This window comes from Scyliorhinus canicula, chromosome 5 (genome assembly GCF_902713615.1).
Source record: "Scyliorhinus canicula chromosome 5, sScyCan1.1, whole genome shotgun sequence".
Taxonomy (NCBI): Eukaryota; Metazoa; Chordata; class Chondrichthyes; order Carcharhiniformes; family Scyliorhinidae; genus Scyliorhinus; species Scyliorhinus canicula.
In genome coordinates, this window is record NC_052150.1 from 174101112 (window position 1) to 174118994 (window position 17883).

At 46.1% G+C, this 17883-nt stretch overlaps 1 protein-coding gene across 2 annotated transcripts in view; it reads right to left on the minus strand.

Moving 5' to 3' along the window:
• The window catches only part of pip4k2aa (phosphatidylinositol-5-phosphate 4-kinase, type II, alpha a), a 269625-nt gene that overhangs the window by 51680 nt on the left and 200062 nt on the right, over positions 1 to 17883 (minus strand). Inside the window, exon 6 of one of the 2 annotated variants that reach the window (XM_038798107.1) lies at positions 3778 to 3816. The exons of the other annotated variant lie outside the window; for it this stretch is intronic. Coding sequence (XP_038654035.1) covers positions 3778 to 3816 — 39 coding nt within the window. The remainder of the gene's footprint in view (positions 1 to 3777; positions 3817 to 17883) is intronic. 2 annotated transcript variants of the gene reach the window in all.

The following is a 17883-nucleotide window of genomic DNA, read 5'->3' on the forward strand; positions in this document are numbered from 1 at the left end:
TGTTGAGGTTCTGCAGGACACGTCCCGCTCTCAAGTGGGAATGGACAAGGCGCTGTGGAGCTTGCCCCAGTCACAGGTTGACATTGCTGCGGCACTGCAGAGCATGTCCCAGTCACTGAGGAGCATCGCCGAGGGCATCAACACGATGATGCAGACCATGGGGAACTGCCAGGACTGGCAAAGCCAGAACCTGCAGGGCCAGCTGGGGCTTGAATCAGCTGCCTTCTTTCCCAAGGTGAACTCCAGGGTCCTATGGGCATTGACCAGGAGGAGGGGGCACTCGATGCCAACCCGGACCCATTCCATGGAGTGGTGACGGTGGCCACCAGCTTCCCCATGATGAGGCTGTGTCTCGGGGTCAGCACACGGGACAGGGCAGCATGGCTGTTCATGAACTGCTGACATGTGAGCCAGGGCCTTCCGGTCCCAGAGCCCTCACTGGACGCCCGCCAGGGGCATTGAGGGCCATAGGACGAGATAGGCAGCTGGTTGCCTCCACTGATGTGCATCCTGGGGAGACACCTAGATGTAATGGTGGAGCTAGGAGGGCCAAGCACTTTGAGGAACACTGAGGGCTTGGGGGAGAGTGGAAGGGGGTGAGGTGAGGGGAGGGGGGGGGGGGGGGGGCAGAACCGTCAAGAGAATGGGGAATTGTAAAACACATTAAGCACATTTGTGTACAACCATTATGATGCCTCTGTTACTTTGTTCTGTAAAGCGGGCTGACCTCCATCTCTTGGCCCATCTCTCCATCTCTCCCCGGAGCTGCGTTCCATTCCTGGGTGTTCGGATGTTGGCTGCTGCGTGTGCGTGTGTGGTGTTTTTTCCCGCAGTGTTCAAACAGTGTCCAGGCATCAAGGTGTTATTGGGATGTTAAGCAATGGCTCCCACATGCTACATCGCCCACCCACCCACGGGAATCCACTTGGGATGTGTGAAGTGCTCACTTAACCTTGACTGCCATTGTCCTACTAGCTATAGCCTTCAGCCGCATGCCAGAGGCCTTGGCTGTCGATCGAGGTTATGGGTGGTCGGTGGCGCAGACAGGCAGGAACAAGGGTTGCCCTCGGAATGGGTACACCATCCAGGGGTTGGCATGGTGGTACCATGAGCGGTTGCCACCCAGTGCCTCCCCCCACCCAGCTATGGTGGCCCACTCCTGCGGAAGGTCCCCCACTGAGCACTGGGATGGCAAGCCCAGCAACCCCAGGTGAGTAGCAAAGATGGCTACTCACCCCCTCGGCACCCCCTCCCACCCCAGAAGGCCTTCCGCCAAGTTCACGCTTTTCAAAAGTACTAATGGTTGCCAGTGTGAACACTTGCTCGGGAGGCTGCTGAATGATAGGAGGCCGTTGGATATGGGGTGGCTTTCGTTAATTGTATGGAAATTGGGCTTAAGTGACGATAATTGGTTTCTTGCCACGCTATGGCGAGATCCCGATTTCGCCTTCGGGAGTGGGCCTGTTACATTGTTTGGCGCGGGCGCAGTTCTCGTTTTTGGCCTCTCTCACTTTTCACCGGCCTCGTTTCGTTTGACCGAGAGCGCAATGAGGCCAGATAATCACGCCCAATAGCTCATGGTGTTAAAGGACGATGCATCAAATTCTTATCAAATAATGGAACAGGCTCGAGGGGCCGAATGGCCTACTTCTGCATCTATTTCATATGTGCATACACATTAGCATGGATAGAGGAGTAAAGAAACCTGAGAGTCGAGGTAAATGGGCAACTTTCCACTTGCTAAACAAACTAGTGAAATTGCATGGGGATCAGAGCTGAAGCCTCAATTATTTACAACCTATATGAATGACTTGAATAAAGGGTCAGAGTGTACTGAGCCAAATCTGCTAATGGTACAAAGATAGGTTGGAATGCAAGTTGTGAGGTGGATACAAAGAGTCTGAAAGGGAATAGAGGTAGGTTAAATAAGTGGGCAAAAACCTGGCACATGGAGTATTATGCAGACAAATGTGAGGTTGTCCACCTTTATGGGAAGAATTGAAAAGTAGAATGTTATTTAAAAAGAGAGAGACTGGAGAATGCTGCAGAAACAGAGCAATCTGGTATCCTTGATCATGAATCACAAAATATCAGTATGCAGGTATGGCAAGTAATTAGGAAGGCAAATGAAATGTTGGCCTTCATTGCAAGGGGTTTGGACTATACAAGCAGGGAAGTCTTGCTACAACCGTACAGGGAACTGGTTGAGAAGGTTCCAGGAAACATTTAGTTTAAGAATGCGAATATTTCCTGGGTTTAGCATTTCCAATTCATTATTTTATTTTCCCCAGAATGGGAAGTGTGGTTCTACGATGATTACCTTATCCATTAATCTCACATTCAGAGAAGATCCCATGTCACACCATGTGGCCTTTATCAGTAAATTCAGATGCTTTAAGCTATTGAGCAATAAACAACTGAGTGCAGGATTTAACTAAATGGGAACAAAGTCCCATAGTGTGCGCATTTAGCCGCGTTTCCCGGTGCTTGCAGCGCCGAGATACACAATGCTATTAAAAGGCACTGGGTTAGATAAGGGGCCCCAGCGGGGAATTTGCAGCCGAGGACGCACATAGCCCCGTTTTGTGCATTGAGGTGCTCCGCTCGCTGGAACTCCTCAGTGAAGCGAGAGATCAAGACACCATTTATAAACTACATCCCGATCTCTGTAACCCCCCAAAGCGACCCTCGCCCCAAGCTCCAATGCACTATGGGAGGGTCATGGGATCCCTGCACACCTCTCCAACACCTGCACAGGGCATCCCTGGCACAATTGCCACCGCGCAAAAAAATTCCAGCTGGGCATCTTGGCAGTGTCAACCTGGCAGTGCCCCTACCAGATGGCAACGTCAGACTGGCATCCAGGTGGCACTGCCAGGGTACCACCCTGCCCAAACGGCATGCACCTGGGGGCCTCTGATTCCCTGGTCCCCGTTTGTGGAAACCAGTACTGAACGACGCTCGCCCAAGGTCTCCAAGGCAAAGGGGTCTCCCAAAGTACTTCGGGAATTTACACATTAAAGTGAGACTAGCTTCTTGCTCGAATATTCTAATATGCAGATTTGCCTAAAAGTGATCCTGCCACAATGGAGGGGATTCACACTGCAACATCTCGCGTTGGGAGCCAGGTAGATCCCAGGAGCGGGGTCACCCAGCTTGTACTCGCCACGCTGCACCACAGTGTGGCACTTTTCAGGCACAGCGTGGCACTTTAATTGAGCCTTGGAAACTGGAGGAAAGGGTGAAGGAAAAAATCCTGCTAGTTTTTAGTTTCTCCACCAAGAACATGCACATGAATTAAGTAACCAATGAAATGTGCAAAAGTGAAGAAAGGCTGTATGTTTGGTCGAAGTAGAAAATGGGAAGAGGCCATTACATTAGATGAGACTATCCATTGTTGATAGATCCCAGCTCATATCATACTTGTATCATTCAATTCCTTCTATTAGCTGTTTCACAATGCAGTGTTAACCTTTACTGCAGTTTTCAATCTCCTACATGGCTTGTAGCACTGGTCAGTTTACTGTAATAATATTTTCTCACGTGTTTTGAAAATTGGGATTACACTGGAACAATGAATGTTACTTTATCAAAATCATATTCTTTAACACGTATGTTTGGAAGTTGATGATAAAAACAGTGAGAAATGGAGACTAAATTCATTAAATTCTTATTTTAGTCAGACTAATGAAATAATTAGCTTAATTGTTATTCGTTTAAAGCTTAATGTTGTGTGCTGCTGCCTATAACTTATCACTGACAGAATTAGCAATTTACCTTTTCTTTGTCACTAGCTTCTCTGGCCACTGTGGAACCCTGAAACGAGGAAACAGAAGGAGGGTATCACATCATACATCCAACACCAACAACTTGTATTAGAACATAGAACATAGAAAAATACAGCACAGAACAGGCACTTCGGCCCACAATGTTGTGCCGAACTTTTGTCCTCGATTAAGAACAAATTAATCTACACCCCATCATTCTACCGTAATCCATGTAGCTATCCAATAGCCGCTTGAAGGTCCTAATGTTTCCGACTCAACTACTTCCACAGGCAGTGCATTCCATGCCCCCACTACTCTCTGGGTAAAGAACCGACCTTTGACATCCCCCCTATATCTTCCACCATTCACCTGAAATTTATGTCCCCTTGTAATGGTTTGTTCTACCCGGGGAAAAGGTCTCTGACTGTCTACTCTACGTATTCCCCTGATCATCTTATAAACCTCTATCAAGTCGCCCCTCATCCATCAACCTTTCCTCGTAAGACCTACTCTCCATTTCAGGCAACATCCTGGTAAATCTCCTTTGCACATTTTCCAAAGCTTCCACATCCTTCCTAAAATGAGGCGACCAGAACTGCACACAGTACTCCAAATGTGGCCGTATCAAGGTTTTGTACAGCTGCATCATCACCTCAGGGCTCTTAAGTTCAATCCCTCTGCTAATGAACGCTAGCACACCATAGGCCTTCTTCACAACTCTATCCACTTGAGTGGCAACTTTCAAAGAGCTATGAGCATAGACCCCAAGATCTCTCTGCTCCTCCACATTGCCAAGAACCCTACCGTTAACCCTGTATTCCACATTTATATTTGTCCTTCCAAAATGGACAACCTCACTTTTCAGGGTTAAATTCCATCTGCCACTTCTCAGCCCAGCTCTGCATCCTATCTATGTCTCTTTGCAGCTGACAACAGCCCTCCTCACGATCCACAACTCCACCAATCTTCGTCTGCAAATTTACTGACCCACCCTTCAACTCCCTTATTCAAGTCATTAACGAAAATCAACAGAGGACCCAGAACTGACCCCTGCGGTACGCCACTGGTAACTGGGCTCCAGGCTGAATATTTGCCATCCACCACCACTCTCTGTCTTCTATCGGTTAGCCAGTTTGTTATCCAACTGGCCAAATTTCCCTCTATCCCATGCCTCCTTACCTTCTGCATAAGCCTTCCATGGGGAACCTTATAAAATGCCTTACTAAAATCCATGTACACCACATCCACTGCTTTACCTTTATCCACGTGCTTGGTCATCTCCTCAAAGAAGTCAATAAGACTTGTGAGGCAAGACCTACCACTCACAAATCCGTGCTGACTATCCCTAATCAAGCAGTGTCTTTCCAGATGCTCAGAAATCCTATCCCTCAGTACCCTTTCCATTACTTTGCCTACCACCGAAGTAAGACTAAGTGGCCTATAATTCCCAGGGTTATCCCTATTCCCTTTTTTGAACAGGGGCACGACATTCGCCACTCTCCAATCCGCTGGTACTACCCCTGTTGACAGTGAGGACGAAAAGATCATTGTCAACGGTTCTGCAATTTCATCTCTTGCTTCCATAGAATCCTTGGATATATCCCGTCAGGCCAGGGGGACTTGTCTATCCTCAAGTTTTTCAAAATTTAATCTTCCTTCCTAACAAGTGTGTCCTCGAGTTTACCAGTCTGTTTCACACTGTCCTCTCCAACAATATGGCCCCACTCATTCGTAAATACTGAAGAAAGTACTCATTCAAACACCTCTCCTATCTCTTCAGACTCAATACACAATCTCTCGCTACTGTCCTTGATCGGACCAACGCTCGCTCTAGTCATTCTCATATTTCTCACATATGTGTAAAAGGCCTTGGGGTTTTCTTTGATTCTACCCGCCAAAGATTTTTCATGCCCTCTCTTAGCTCTCCTAATCCCTTTCTTCAGTCCCCTCCTGGCGATCTTGTATCCCTCCAGCACCCTGTCTGAACCTTGTTTCCTCAGCCTTACATAAGTATCCTTCTTCCTCTTAACAAGTCATTCAACCTCTCTTGTCAACCATGGTTCCCTCACTCGGCCATCTCTTCCCTGCCTGACAGGGACATACATATCAAGGACACGTAGTACCTGTTCCTTGAACAAGTTCCACATTTCAATTGTGTCCTTCCCTGACAGCCTATGTTCCCAACCTATGCACTTCAGTTCTTGTCTGACAGCATCGTGTTTACCCTTCCCCCAATTTTAAACCTTGCCCTGTTGCACGCACCTATCCCTCTCCATTACTAAAGTGAAAGGCACAGAATTGTGGTCACTATCTCCAAAATGCTCCCCCACTAACAAATCTAACACTTGCCGTGGTTCATTACCAAGTACCAAATCCAATATGGCCTCCCCTCTGGTCGGACAATCTACATACTGTGTTAGAAAAGCTTCCTGCACACACTGCACAAACACCACCCATCCAAACTAAAGAGTTTCCACTCAATATTTGGGAAGTTGAAGTCACCCATGCCTACTGCCCTGTGACTTCTGCACCTTTCCAAAACCTGTTTCCCAATCTGTTCCTCCACATCTCTGTTGCTATTGGGGGGCCTATAGAAAACTCCCAACAAGGTGACTGCTCCTTTCCTATTTCTGACTTCAACCCATACTACCTCAGTAGGTAGATCCTGCTCAAACTACCTTTCTGCAGCTGTTATACTATCTCTAAGTAACAATGCAACCCCCCCACCTCTTTTACCACCCTCCCTAATTTTATTGAAACATTTATAACCAGGAACCTCTAACACCCATTTCTGCCCCTTTTCTATCCAAGTTTCCGTGATGGCCACCACATCGTAGTCCCAAGTACCGATCCATGCCTTAAGTTCACCCACCTTATTCCTGATGCTTCTTGCGTTGAAGTATACACACTTCAAGCCATCTACGTGCCTGCAAGTACTCTCCTTTGTCAGTGTTACCTTCCCCACTGCCTCACTACACGCTTTGACGTCCTGAACATCGGCTACCTTGGTTGCTGGACTACAAATCCAGTTCCCATTGCCCTGCCAAATTAGTTTAAACCCTCCCGAAGAGTACTAGAAAACCTCCCCCCCAGGATATTGGTGCCCCTCTGGTTCGGATGCCACTCGTCCTGCTTGTACAGGTCCCACCTTCCCCAGAATGCGCTCCAATTATCCAAATACCTGAAGCCCTCCCTCCTACACCATTCCTGCAGCCACGTGTTCAACTGCACTCTCTCCCTATTCCTAGCCTCGCTATCACGTGGCACCGGCAACAAACCAGAGATGACAACTCTGTCTGTCCTGGCTTTTAACTTCCAGCCTAACTCCATAAACTCGTTTATTACCACCACACCCCTATTCCTACCTATGTCGTTGGTACCTCTGTGCACCACGACTTCTGGCTGCTCCCCCTTAAGGATCCTGAAGACACGATCTGAGACATCCCTGGCCCTGACACCCAGGAGCCAACATACCTTCCGGGAGTTTCACTCGCGACCATAGAATCTCCTATCTATTCCTCTTAACCATTGAGTCTCCTGTCACCGTCAATCCTGCCCCCACAGTGTCCCGAATTCTCCGTCCCCGAGATTCGGCGGTCCCCTCCCGCCGGTCGGCGGGCCCCCACGGCCGAAGTCCCGTGGCTGTCAGGCCTCTCCTGCCAGCGTGGTTTAAACCACCTACCTGACCGGTGAAATTGGCGGCGTGGGCGGGCTCCAGGGTGATCTGACCCAGGGGGGTGCCCCCACAGTGGCCTGGCCCGCGATCGGGGCCCACCGATCAGCGGGCGGGCCTGTGCCGTGGGGGCACTTTTTTTCATCCGCCCCTGCCATGTCCTTCACTGTGGTGGAAGTGGAAGAGACCCCCCTCCCCTGCGTATGCACCGGTATGACGTCAGCAGCCGCTGACGCTACGGCGCATGCGCGGACGTACGCCGGCCGGCAAAGTCCTTTCGTCCCCGGCTTGCGTGGCGCTAAAGGCCGTTCACGCCAGCCGGCGGAGTGGGAAACACTCCGGCGTGGGCCTAGCCCTTCAATATGAGGGCTTGGCCCCTAAAGGAGAATTCCGCACCTTTGGGGCGGCCCGACGCCGGAGTGGTTGACGCCACTCCGACACGCCGGGACCCCCCGCCCCGCCAGGTAGGGGAGAATCCCGGCCATGTTCTCGGAGGAGCTGGAGTTGGGTGCACTTCCCGCAGCTATAGTCAGTCATAAAAAATAAACCCTTAATATCCCTCAGTGACCAAACTCTCACTGTCGCACTCAAATGCACACAAATGCAGCACTCAGTGCAAACAAAGTCTGCACTGTAACTAGCTCAGATTTATACTGTGACTCTAGCCTCTGAAAACTGGCCTAATCCAATTAACTAATTAACAAGCTCCAGCTGCAAGTAGCTACAAAAGCAATCAGCTTTTGTTTAAAGCTGATTGAAAATTCACCTTCTTCTCAACCAAACAGCAACTTTTAAGTTAATTAACTAAATAACAGAAAGACTAGACTTTAGATTAAAAAATTTTTTTAAATCCTTAATATCCCTCGGTCACCAAACTCTCACTATAGCACTCAAATGCACACAAATTCAGCACTCAGTACAAATTAAAGTACCTGTAACATAGTTTTAAAAAAAACAGGCGCTTCTCAAGGGTATTATCAACAAAATCTGATACCGCGCCACAAAAGGAGATTATTGGACAGACAACCAAACTCTTGGTCAAACGAGTTTTAAAGGAGCATCTGAAGTAAGGAAGAAAGGCAGAGAGATTAAGGAAGCAAATTCCAGAACTTAGTGTCTTGGCAGCTGAAGGCATGGTCACCAATGGCAGAGACAATTAAAACTAGGATTGCTCAAAAGTCCAGAACCCGGGGGGGGGGGGGGGGGGTGCGCAGATACCGGAGGATAGTCGCCGATTAGAGAAGGTAGGGTGGCCATAGAGCGATTTGAAAACAACAAGAAGAATTAACATCAAGGCGTTGCTTAATCAGGAGTCTATGTAGGTCAACAAGCATACAGGTGATGCGGGAATGGGACTTGGTTTGAGTTAAAATATGTGCTCCAAAGTTTCAGATGACATTAAGTTGACATTGGGTAGAACCTGAGACCCAGTCGGGTGATTTTTGAAAACCTTCATTCATGGGACGTGGGTATCACTGACAGAGCCAGCATTTAATGCCCATCCCTAAAAACCTTTCGGAAGGTGGTGACAATGAGCCATCTTTCTGAATGCTAAATTTCGTAGAGCAGTTAAGAGTCAACCACATTGCTGCATGTCTGGAGTCACAGGGAGGCTAGAATGGGTACGGACGGAAAATATCCTTCCCTGAAGATATTGTAATGAAAACCCGGCTGATTCAGCAATCTGGTGGCTTCATGGTCACCATTACTGACATTAGTTTATTATTCCAGATTTATTTAATTACCCAAATTTAAATTTCACAGTTGATGGGATTTGAACTCATCTTTCCTGACAATTGGTCCAGGCTTTTGGATTACTAGTCCAGTAACATAACCACTATGCTACCATACGTGTAGTATATTGGAATGGTCAAGTTTAGAGAAAACAAATGCATGGATGAAGGTTTCAAAAGCAGATGAGCTGAGGCAGGGAGGAGTCAGGCAATACTATAGAAGTGGATCAGGCGGTGATGCAGATATGTGGTCAGAAGCTCCACTTAGAATAAAATATGACAGCAAAATAGAAGAATTAAGTCAGTGGCTAGAAAACAGATTTGTGGAAGAGGCTGAAAACAATATTTAGTTGGAGGAAATTTCTGTTCATCGATACTGGATGATGAATAAGGATTGTGACAATGTAGAGACAGTGGAGGGTCATGAGAGGAAGTGGAGGTAAAGGGGGGGGGGGGTGGTGATGTCAGTTTAGACATGGTAAATTACACGTTTTTGGATTTTTAAAATTCAGTTTGTAGGATGTGAGCGTTGTTGGCAAAGCCAAAATTTATTGCCCATCTTTGATGGCCCTTGAGAAGGTGGTAGCAAGGTGCCTTCATGAGCCACTGCAGTCCATGTGGTGTAGGTACACCCACAGTGCTGTTAAGAAGGGAGTTCCAGGATTCTGATCTAGCATCAGTGAGGGACTGCTCTATAGTTCCATGTTAAGAGGGGAACTTGCAGTTGATAGTCTTGTCATGTGCCGACTGCCCTTATTTTTCTAGGTGGTCGGAGTTGCTGGTTTGAAGGTGTTATCAATGGAGCCGTGGCAAGTTGCTGCAATGCATTTTGGAGATGGTATGCACTGCTGTCACTGTGTGTTAGTGGTGGAAGAATGTTTAAGCAGGTGAATGGGCTACCAATATAGCAAACCGATTTGTCTTGGATGGCTTTCAGCTTCCTAAGTCGTGTTGGAGCTGCGCTCAGTGAAGTGGAGAGTATTTCATTACATTCCTGACTTGTTTCTTATGGATAGACTTTGGAGGTGGAGGTAGTTGGCACGAGAAAAGTTACTTGTTCCAGAATTCCCAGTTTCTTGACCTGCTCTTCTAGCCACAGTATTTATATGGCTTGGTCCAGTTAAGTTTCTAATCAGTGGTGGCCCTTCCACCCCCAAGATGTTCACGGTGGGGGATTCAGTAATATTAATGCAGTTGAATCTCAAGGGAAAACAGTTATTTTCTCTCTTGTTGGAGATAGTAATTGCCTGGCACTTGTATGCAAATCTTACTCGCCACTTTATCAGCCCAAGCTTGAAGGTTGTCCAGGTCTTGCTGCACGTGGGCACAGTGTGTTTCAGTAACTTAGGAGTTGTGAATGGTACTGACATTGTGCAGTTATCAACAAGCATCCCCATTTCAGGGTTTATGTTGGAGGGAAGGCAATTGATAAAGCAGCTGAATATTCTGGGCTTAGGACACTACCCTGAGAAGCTCCTGTAGTGATGTCCAGGTGCTGAGAGGATTGGCCTCCAACAACCACAACCATCTTCCTTTGTGCTAGGTGTGACTCCAACCATTGGAGAATTTTCCCACCAATTCCCTTTAACTTCAGTTTTGCTGTGGCTCCTTGATGCGACACTCAGTAAAATGCCACCTTGATGTCAAGGGCAATCACTCTCACCTCACCATTAGAATTCAGCATTTTTGTCATGATTGTCCAAGACTGTAATGAAGTCTGGAGATATGTGGCCATGGCAGAATCCAAACTGTGCAGTGAACAGGGCGTAAGTGCCATTTGATGAGCACCGTCACTGATAGCTTATTTTACTCTGCAGATGATTGAGATTCAACAGAGTCCAGTCATTGGCTGAATTGGATTTGCCCTGCTTTTTTTCAGGACATACCAGGGCAATTTTTCACATTATTGAGTCAATGCCATTGTTGTTGTTGTATTGGAATATTGCTGAGGGGCAGCAGGATGTTGAGAAATCTGACATATCCAAGGGGGGATTAGCTACCTTTGTCACAATCACATAGGATGCCATTTGTGATGTTGAGAAGAGCTGATTTAGTCCTGTGGCAGCACGGAAACCTGACTGAAGGGATTCTGCCATGGGAGTTCTGGGGAAAATGGACATGGATTTGTAAGGCAACAACATATACAAGAAGTTTGGAAAGGAAAGGAAGTTCAGAGATTAAGTCTTAAGTTTGGAGGAATGGGCCAAAGACTTATTTTGATGAAAGGTACAATGACAGCAGATCAGAAAGGGTTTGGGTGATGGTACAGAAGGGGAGAGAACCATTAACGACAGGGCACCAGCAAGGAAAGTTAGGTGGTCTGCAGTTTATTGTGAATTGGGTCACACAGAGCAGGAGGTGGGTCTCATGGACAAGGTGAGCATAGCGAGGGCATGAAGAGAGATAGGAGAATAACTGAGAAATATGCGAGTTGAGGACGAGACATGGGGGCAGCTGAGAGGAGAGAAGCAGGAGTAGTTGATCAGATGGTCTCAATCTTAGTGGCAAAAAAATCCTGGACATTTTAGCAATTGTCATAGAATCATAGAATTTACAGTGCAGAAGGAGGCCATTCGGTCCATTGAGTCTGCATCGGCCCTTGGAAAGAGCACCCCATTTAAGCCCACACTTCCAATCTAGCATGGCCAATCCCCACCTAACCCGCACATTTTTTGACTGTGGGTTGAAACCGGAGCACCCAGAGGAAACCCACACAGACACGGGGAGAACATGCAGACTCCGCACAGAGCGTGACCCAAGTTGGGACTCGAATTTGGGACCTTGGAGCAGTGAAGCAACTGTGCTAACCATTGTGCTACCGTGCTGCCCACTGTCATTGGAGGCGAGGCTGGAGAAGACAGGGGGCGAAGAGTTTAAGAAGATAGTTTATTGGAGAGAAAAGTAGCATTGGACATCATGCGTGGCAGCACTGTGATGGTTAGCACGGCTGCCTCATAGCACCAGGGGCCCAGGTTCAATTCGGCTTTGGGTGACTGTATGTGGAATTTTCACTTTCTCCCCATGTTTGCGTAGGTTTCCTCCGGGTGCTCCGGTTTCCTCCCACAGTCCAAAAATGTGCAGGTTAGGTGGATTAGTCATGCTAAATTGTCCCTTAGTGTCCAAGGTTGTACAGGTTAGGTTACGGGGATAGGGCCTAGGTCGAGTGCAGACTCGATATGCCAAATGGACTCCTTTTGCACTGTAGGTTCAATCTTTGCATCCACAAGCAAATAATTTTAATACACCTCAATATAGAAAGAAAGACATGGAAATTGCGACAATTTTGGCATAAAGACTTTAATTCTTAGAAAGTACTGTCCATAACAAAAGAAGCACACACCACCACCTTCAATAAATTCATTAGTGCTTTGTGGTAGAACTTGCTTCACTTAACATGACATCTGCATGAATTGGATAACAGTCAGAGAGATTTGCAGATGGTCAGCCTCATTCTCTTGGCCTGACCTATTTTACTTGAGTGGCGAGATGAGTCTAGATCAATGAGGAGCAACCTAGGCTTGTGAGTTGGCCACATGAGTGGCCCTCCTTCATCTCAGTGGGCCGCAACATTGAAATCAGGCTTGTTCACTAATCGTGACCCCATGAACAAGATTAAATACATTTAATACACACTATATATTTCATCACAAGGAATTGAATATGCTTCATCATTTATATATCAATAGAACGATCATCAACAAAATAAATATTTACACTTTGGATGCAGGGGGAGCACATGGCTCTCTCAGCCAGTGTTGTGTGCAATATGCACGCACTCCACTTCATCTGCCCTTGCTTTACGTGCATATGTATCACTTCAGTCATTACAGTAGGGAAAAAAAAACATGTGGATGGAAATCAATGGAATGTGGCAACCTTGCGCATGGTCAACGGTCAATAAAATGTCTTGCGGGCTGCACTCAACCCAGCCACACCCCGGCTTCCCACCACTCGTCTCAATGGTCAGAGATAGATCTGGATGCAGTGGGTAACCGGGATGTCTTCTGTGTCTTGTCAAGCTCTAAGCATTCCACAATATGGCGCTGACCTCCCTTTAAGAGCATTGGATCTTAGATTGGTCTTACCTGTCTAGTCCACCAGAATCGGTATTCACATTCCAGGAGTAGATAAATTCCTGGGTTGCTATGGGTAGGAGACCTGACACCAACCTCAATTGGTTTGGCTCACATGTCAAAGCAATTTATCAGGGTGGTTGCTTGGAGGCACAGGCGAGAGCCAAGTGAAGGTGAGGACCGACACAAGATGAGCTACTCACCTTCATGTTGCCCCTTGGTGACATTGTCTGAGGGCACGGTATTAGTTTACACACGTAAACTGGCAACACCTAGTTTTACCTCACCACCAGCTCTCTCAACTCTGCTACTGCAGCTAAATTATCAGACTGCTTATCCGACATCTGATTCTGGAAATTTCTTCCAATTAAAGAAGAGTGAAACCATGGGGCGGTATTTTCCGCACATCCCACCATGTGTTTCACGGTGGCGGAGGCAGCCCACCAGCGGCCAAACGGGGTTTCCTGCTGAACGCAATCCCTTGCAACCGGAAATTCCGTGGTGGGAGTGCGCCTTTGGCGGGACCGCGAACAGCCGGAAAATTCCAGCCATTGTTTTCGACCACCCCCTCTACCTCATGTTCTCCTTTAAGACTCTTTAAAACCGACCTCTTTGACCAGGGTTTTGGACATCTGATCCAATACCTCCTCTGTAGCTCAGTGTTTGCTTTATGACGCTCTCATGAAACACCCTCTCCATTTCTTTCTCGGAGAACAGTCTGTTCTTAAGCCTGGTGTCACATTTGACCCAGAGATGAGCTCCTTACTCAAGCAACAGTGCTTGACTTCAACCCTGCCTCAGTTCATCGGCCGCTGAAAGCCTCAATTCAAGCCTTTGTTACCTCTACATGCGATGATTCTAATACAATCCAGGCTGCTCTCCTATATTCTACCCTCTGTAAACTTGAGGTCATGCAAAACATCATGCCTCTTAACTGACAGCATACCCCATTCTCCGAACATCCCTGTAATTGCTGTAATCCCAGGCACATCTTCATTTTAAAATTCTCATCACTGTTTCCAAATCCCTCCATGGCCTTGCCCTCTCCATCTCTGTAATATCTTCCAATCCCACAACCTCGGAGATTTCTTTGCTCTTCTAATTCTGGCCATTTGTGCATTCCAAATTATAACTGCTCCACTAATAGTGCTGTAGTTGAATAGACTCCAAACGCCAGAATTTCCTCCCTCCACCTCTCACCCTCGCTCCCTTACTTTCCTCCTTTAAGACTCAACTTAAAAACTAAATCTTTGACTAAGCTTTTGATTATCTGACCCAGTATCACCTCTATTAGGTGCTTGTTTAATAACGCATCAGTGAAGCACCTTGAGATGTTTCATTACATTAAAAGCAGTCTATCAGTTGTTTCCAAAATTATGTTGGGCTTTTGAGATTGTGAATAGTGAGAATTTGGTGAAACCGTAATGAGGTGGCATGAACTGAAGGGCATCACAGGAATGAAGAAACTGTAGCATCCAATTTGTTCTTAAATAATTCCAAGATCTTCCCTCCACTATTCTGTTTGGAGCCTATCTCACACATAATCACTGTGTTTCTGTAGATGAAAATAAAAAAATTAAAAAGTTATTTGTTCTGAGGAGATTGGTGACATTGCTCATACCAGCTGCTTTGAAAAGCTGGTAATGGACTTGCCAGAATTGTTGCCCCTAATCTGGTGATGATGGTCCCAGTAAGTAAAGTCAAATCGCCGTAGTCCCAGATGACCAGAGGCTGCTTTCCCCTTTGAGGAGGAGGTGGTGATTTAACTTGAGGATCACCACAGATTCAGGCAAGGGACAAGATCAAAATTAATGAAGTCGGACCTTCATTAATAACGGGCAATTAGCCCAGGCTGTTGGCCTTACTCTGCATAAATTACCAGCTGTCCAGTCAACTGAGCTAAACTGGCTCCACGACCTGTGATGGTGGTCCTACAGCGATGTTAATTAATAAATTATTGGATATTGATGCAGCAACAAAGGAATGGTGATTTAGGTCCAAGTCATGATGCTGTAGCTTGGAAGGGAACTTGGAGATGATGCTCCCACAATATTGTTGTTCATGGTACTCATTGGATTTTAGAAGAATGAGAGCTGACCTTATTGAGACATATGGGATTCTCAAGGGTGTTTGAGAGGATGTTTTTTCTTGTAGGTGAGTCTAGGACCATGGGGCATAATCTCAGAGTAAGGGGTTGTCCATTCAAGACAGAGATGAGGAGGAATTTTTTCTCTTGGAAGGGTAGGAAATCTGTAGAATTCTTTGCCCAGAGAACTGTAGAGGCTGGGTCATTTAGTATGTTCAAAGCAGAGATAAAAATATTTTTATTCAGCAAGGGAATCCAAGATTATGGGGCTACGGCAGAAAAGTGGAGTTGAGGATTATCAGATCAGCCATGATCTCATTGAATGGCAGAGCAACTTGATGAGCCGAGTGGCCTACTTTTTCTCCTATGTCTTATGGTTGTCACAGTGGTAGAGGTACCATTGAGGTAACCTGCAATAAATCTTGTAGAATATACACAGAATCTACAGATTGCATTCAATGTACCAATGTTGCATACGGAGTCATAGCAGCACCCTAGCTTCTCCTCTCCTGGGTAACGTGCAGCTTGAAGTGCTGTTCTTTCTCACCCATCCAAACAAGTAACGAACATTCTACCATAATTCTGTCTTGAGCTTTTGTATCTGGTGAAGGAACTTTGAGATCAAAGTGCGAGCCAGTAATCACAAAACAATCAGCTTTGGCCTTGTAGTTGTAGTCATATTGTTCATTTGGCTGGTCCATTTCAACTTCTGGTCAATGGGAATCTTTGAGAAGGAGATGGACTTGAGCTTTCTCTTGTTGGCAATGATGATTTCACTGGCTGTGGTGTGGCTATTAACTGCCCTTGTTTGTCAAAGTCTGGTGGCTACCCGAGTCTTGCTATCGACTGGGGTACACAGCTTCATTATCAAAGGACATGTGAAAGGAGCTGAGCACTGTGAACTGGCAGCAGAGAGCTCCATTGCTGATCTCCTAACAGAGGAAAGGTGATTGATGAAGTTGAAGATGGTTAGGCTGGGAACAATTTCCGAACACACTCTTGCAATGACATCCTAGGCTGTGATGATTTGCCTGTGACTATCACTAGTTTATTTGCATCAGGCATGATTCCAGCTGCTGGCGTGTTTTCCACTAACTTCTTAGTACACTACAGGCTGTTCAAGAACACACTTCCCTAAGCCATTCAAGAAAATTGACAAATGTCATCCTTAAATTAAATTCTCTACATTAGAAGCATCTAAGTCTGCTGTAAACTAATAAACTTAGAACAGGGTCTTTATAATATCTTAAAGAAAGAGCTGTGCTCACTATATTCTCTTGCCACAGAATAGTCCCTGGGGCAGTGTATCTCTCTGGACTTGTGAAGCACCGATGAGAATCACAGTCTGCAGTATAATTTGGGTCTTGCCTGGTGTACTCTATTGACTGGTTGAGACTTGTACAACAGTATATTTCAGTTTTATTTCCATGACCCCCCCCCCCCCCCCCCCCCCCACCACCACAAAAGGCAATGGTCCAGTAATTGCTGCAAACTAAAATGCTTCAATGAATTGCTAATTAGTGGAACAGCAACTTTTAAATGCAAAATAATTTGTAGAAAACACCTGAAGCTTTTTCCTAATCTTTTTTTCAATCTACGTATATTGTACAGCATCTTTGTGTTCACAGGGGCCAACGCATACACAAATAAATGTCTTTTGACTTTGTTGCAGAGGAAAATGGCTGCAGCTAGAAAGTAGGAAGAAGAAACTTGCTGTGTTTTGCAGACAATTACTAAGAACCTCTGATCTCAATGAGTTGTTTTGTATGCCTGCCTCTCACGATTGAGAAATTTTTGAGTAGAATTCTTTCCCAGCTTGGTAGAAACTGTGCTGCACTGCATGGGCTCAGTTGCAGGTCAATTAAAACCTGTTCATGTTGAAACATTATCACTTTTAAGTTAATGCTAAAATAGAGCAAAAGGTCATTACCAAAGTCCTCCTACATGACTTCAGAGCAAAGGTATGAGACCCTTTTGGAGCAGGTAGTTTCATTTTGAATTTAACATCACATGGACTGCAATTCCAGTACAGCATCAAACTGGTTTAAGTGGTTAGGGGTTCTCCCGGAACCCCTGCAAGAGTCAGAATGTAAACCTCTGCAAAAGAAGTTATGCGCATGCATATAATCATATAGACACAGAATTCTCCTCTGAACAGGAGAGTTGGGGCTCCAGCCAGTCAGTGTAAATGGGACATGGTCTGAATGAAAGCCATCCTAATGCTACTCGTCTGAGATGGATGGCTGCACTATCAATGTAGCACCAGTCAGCTAGGCCATTATTCCAGTGGAAAGTGGGAGTGTTTTAACTGCTAGAAGCGGTTATCAATTGATGGTGAATCTACATGCGATAAGGAGAGGATGGGGAGAGGGCTATGGCTGGAACATGCAATCAATGCTGCTTCTAGTAATTATAGTTTATTAGCTAGAAGAGACGCACTGGTGGTCACTAATTCCGTTGAATTAGTAGGAGCGTTTGTTAATGGAATATAAAAGGAAAACAGGAAGATGATTAAGTTGGGAAATAAATAAATGAATGAGGAGAAAAAAAG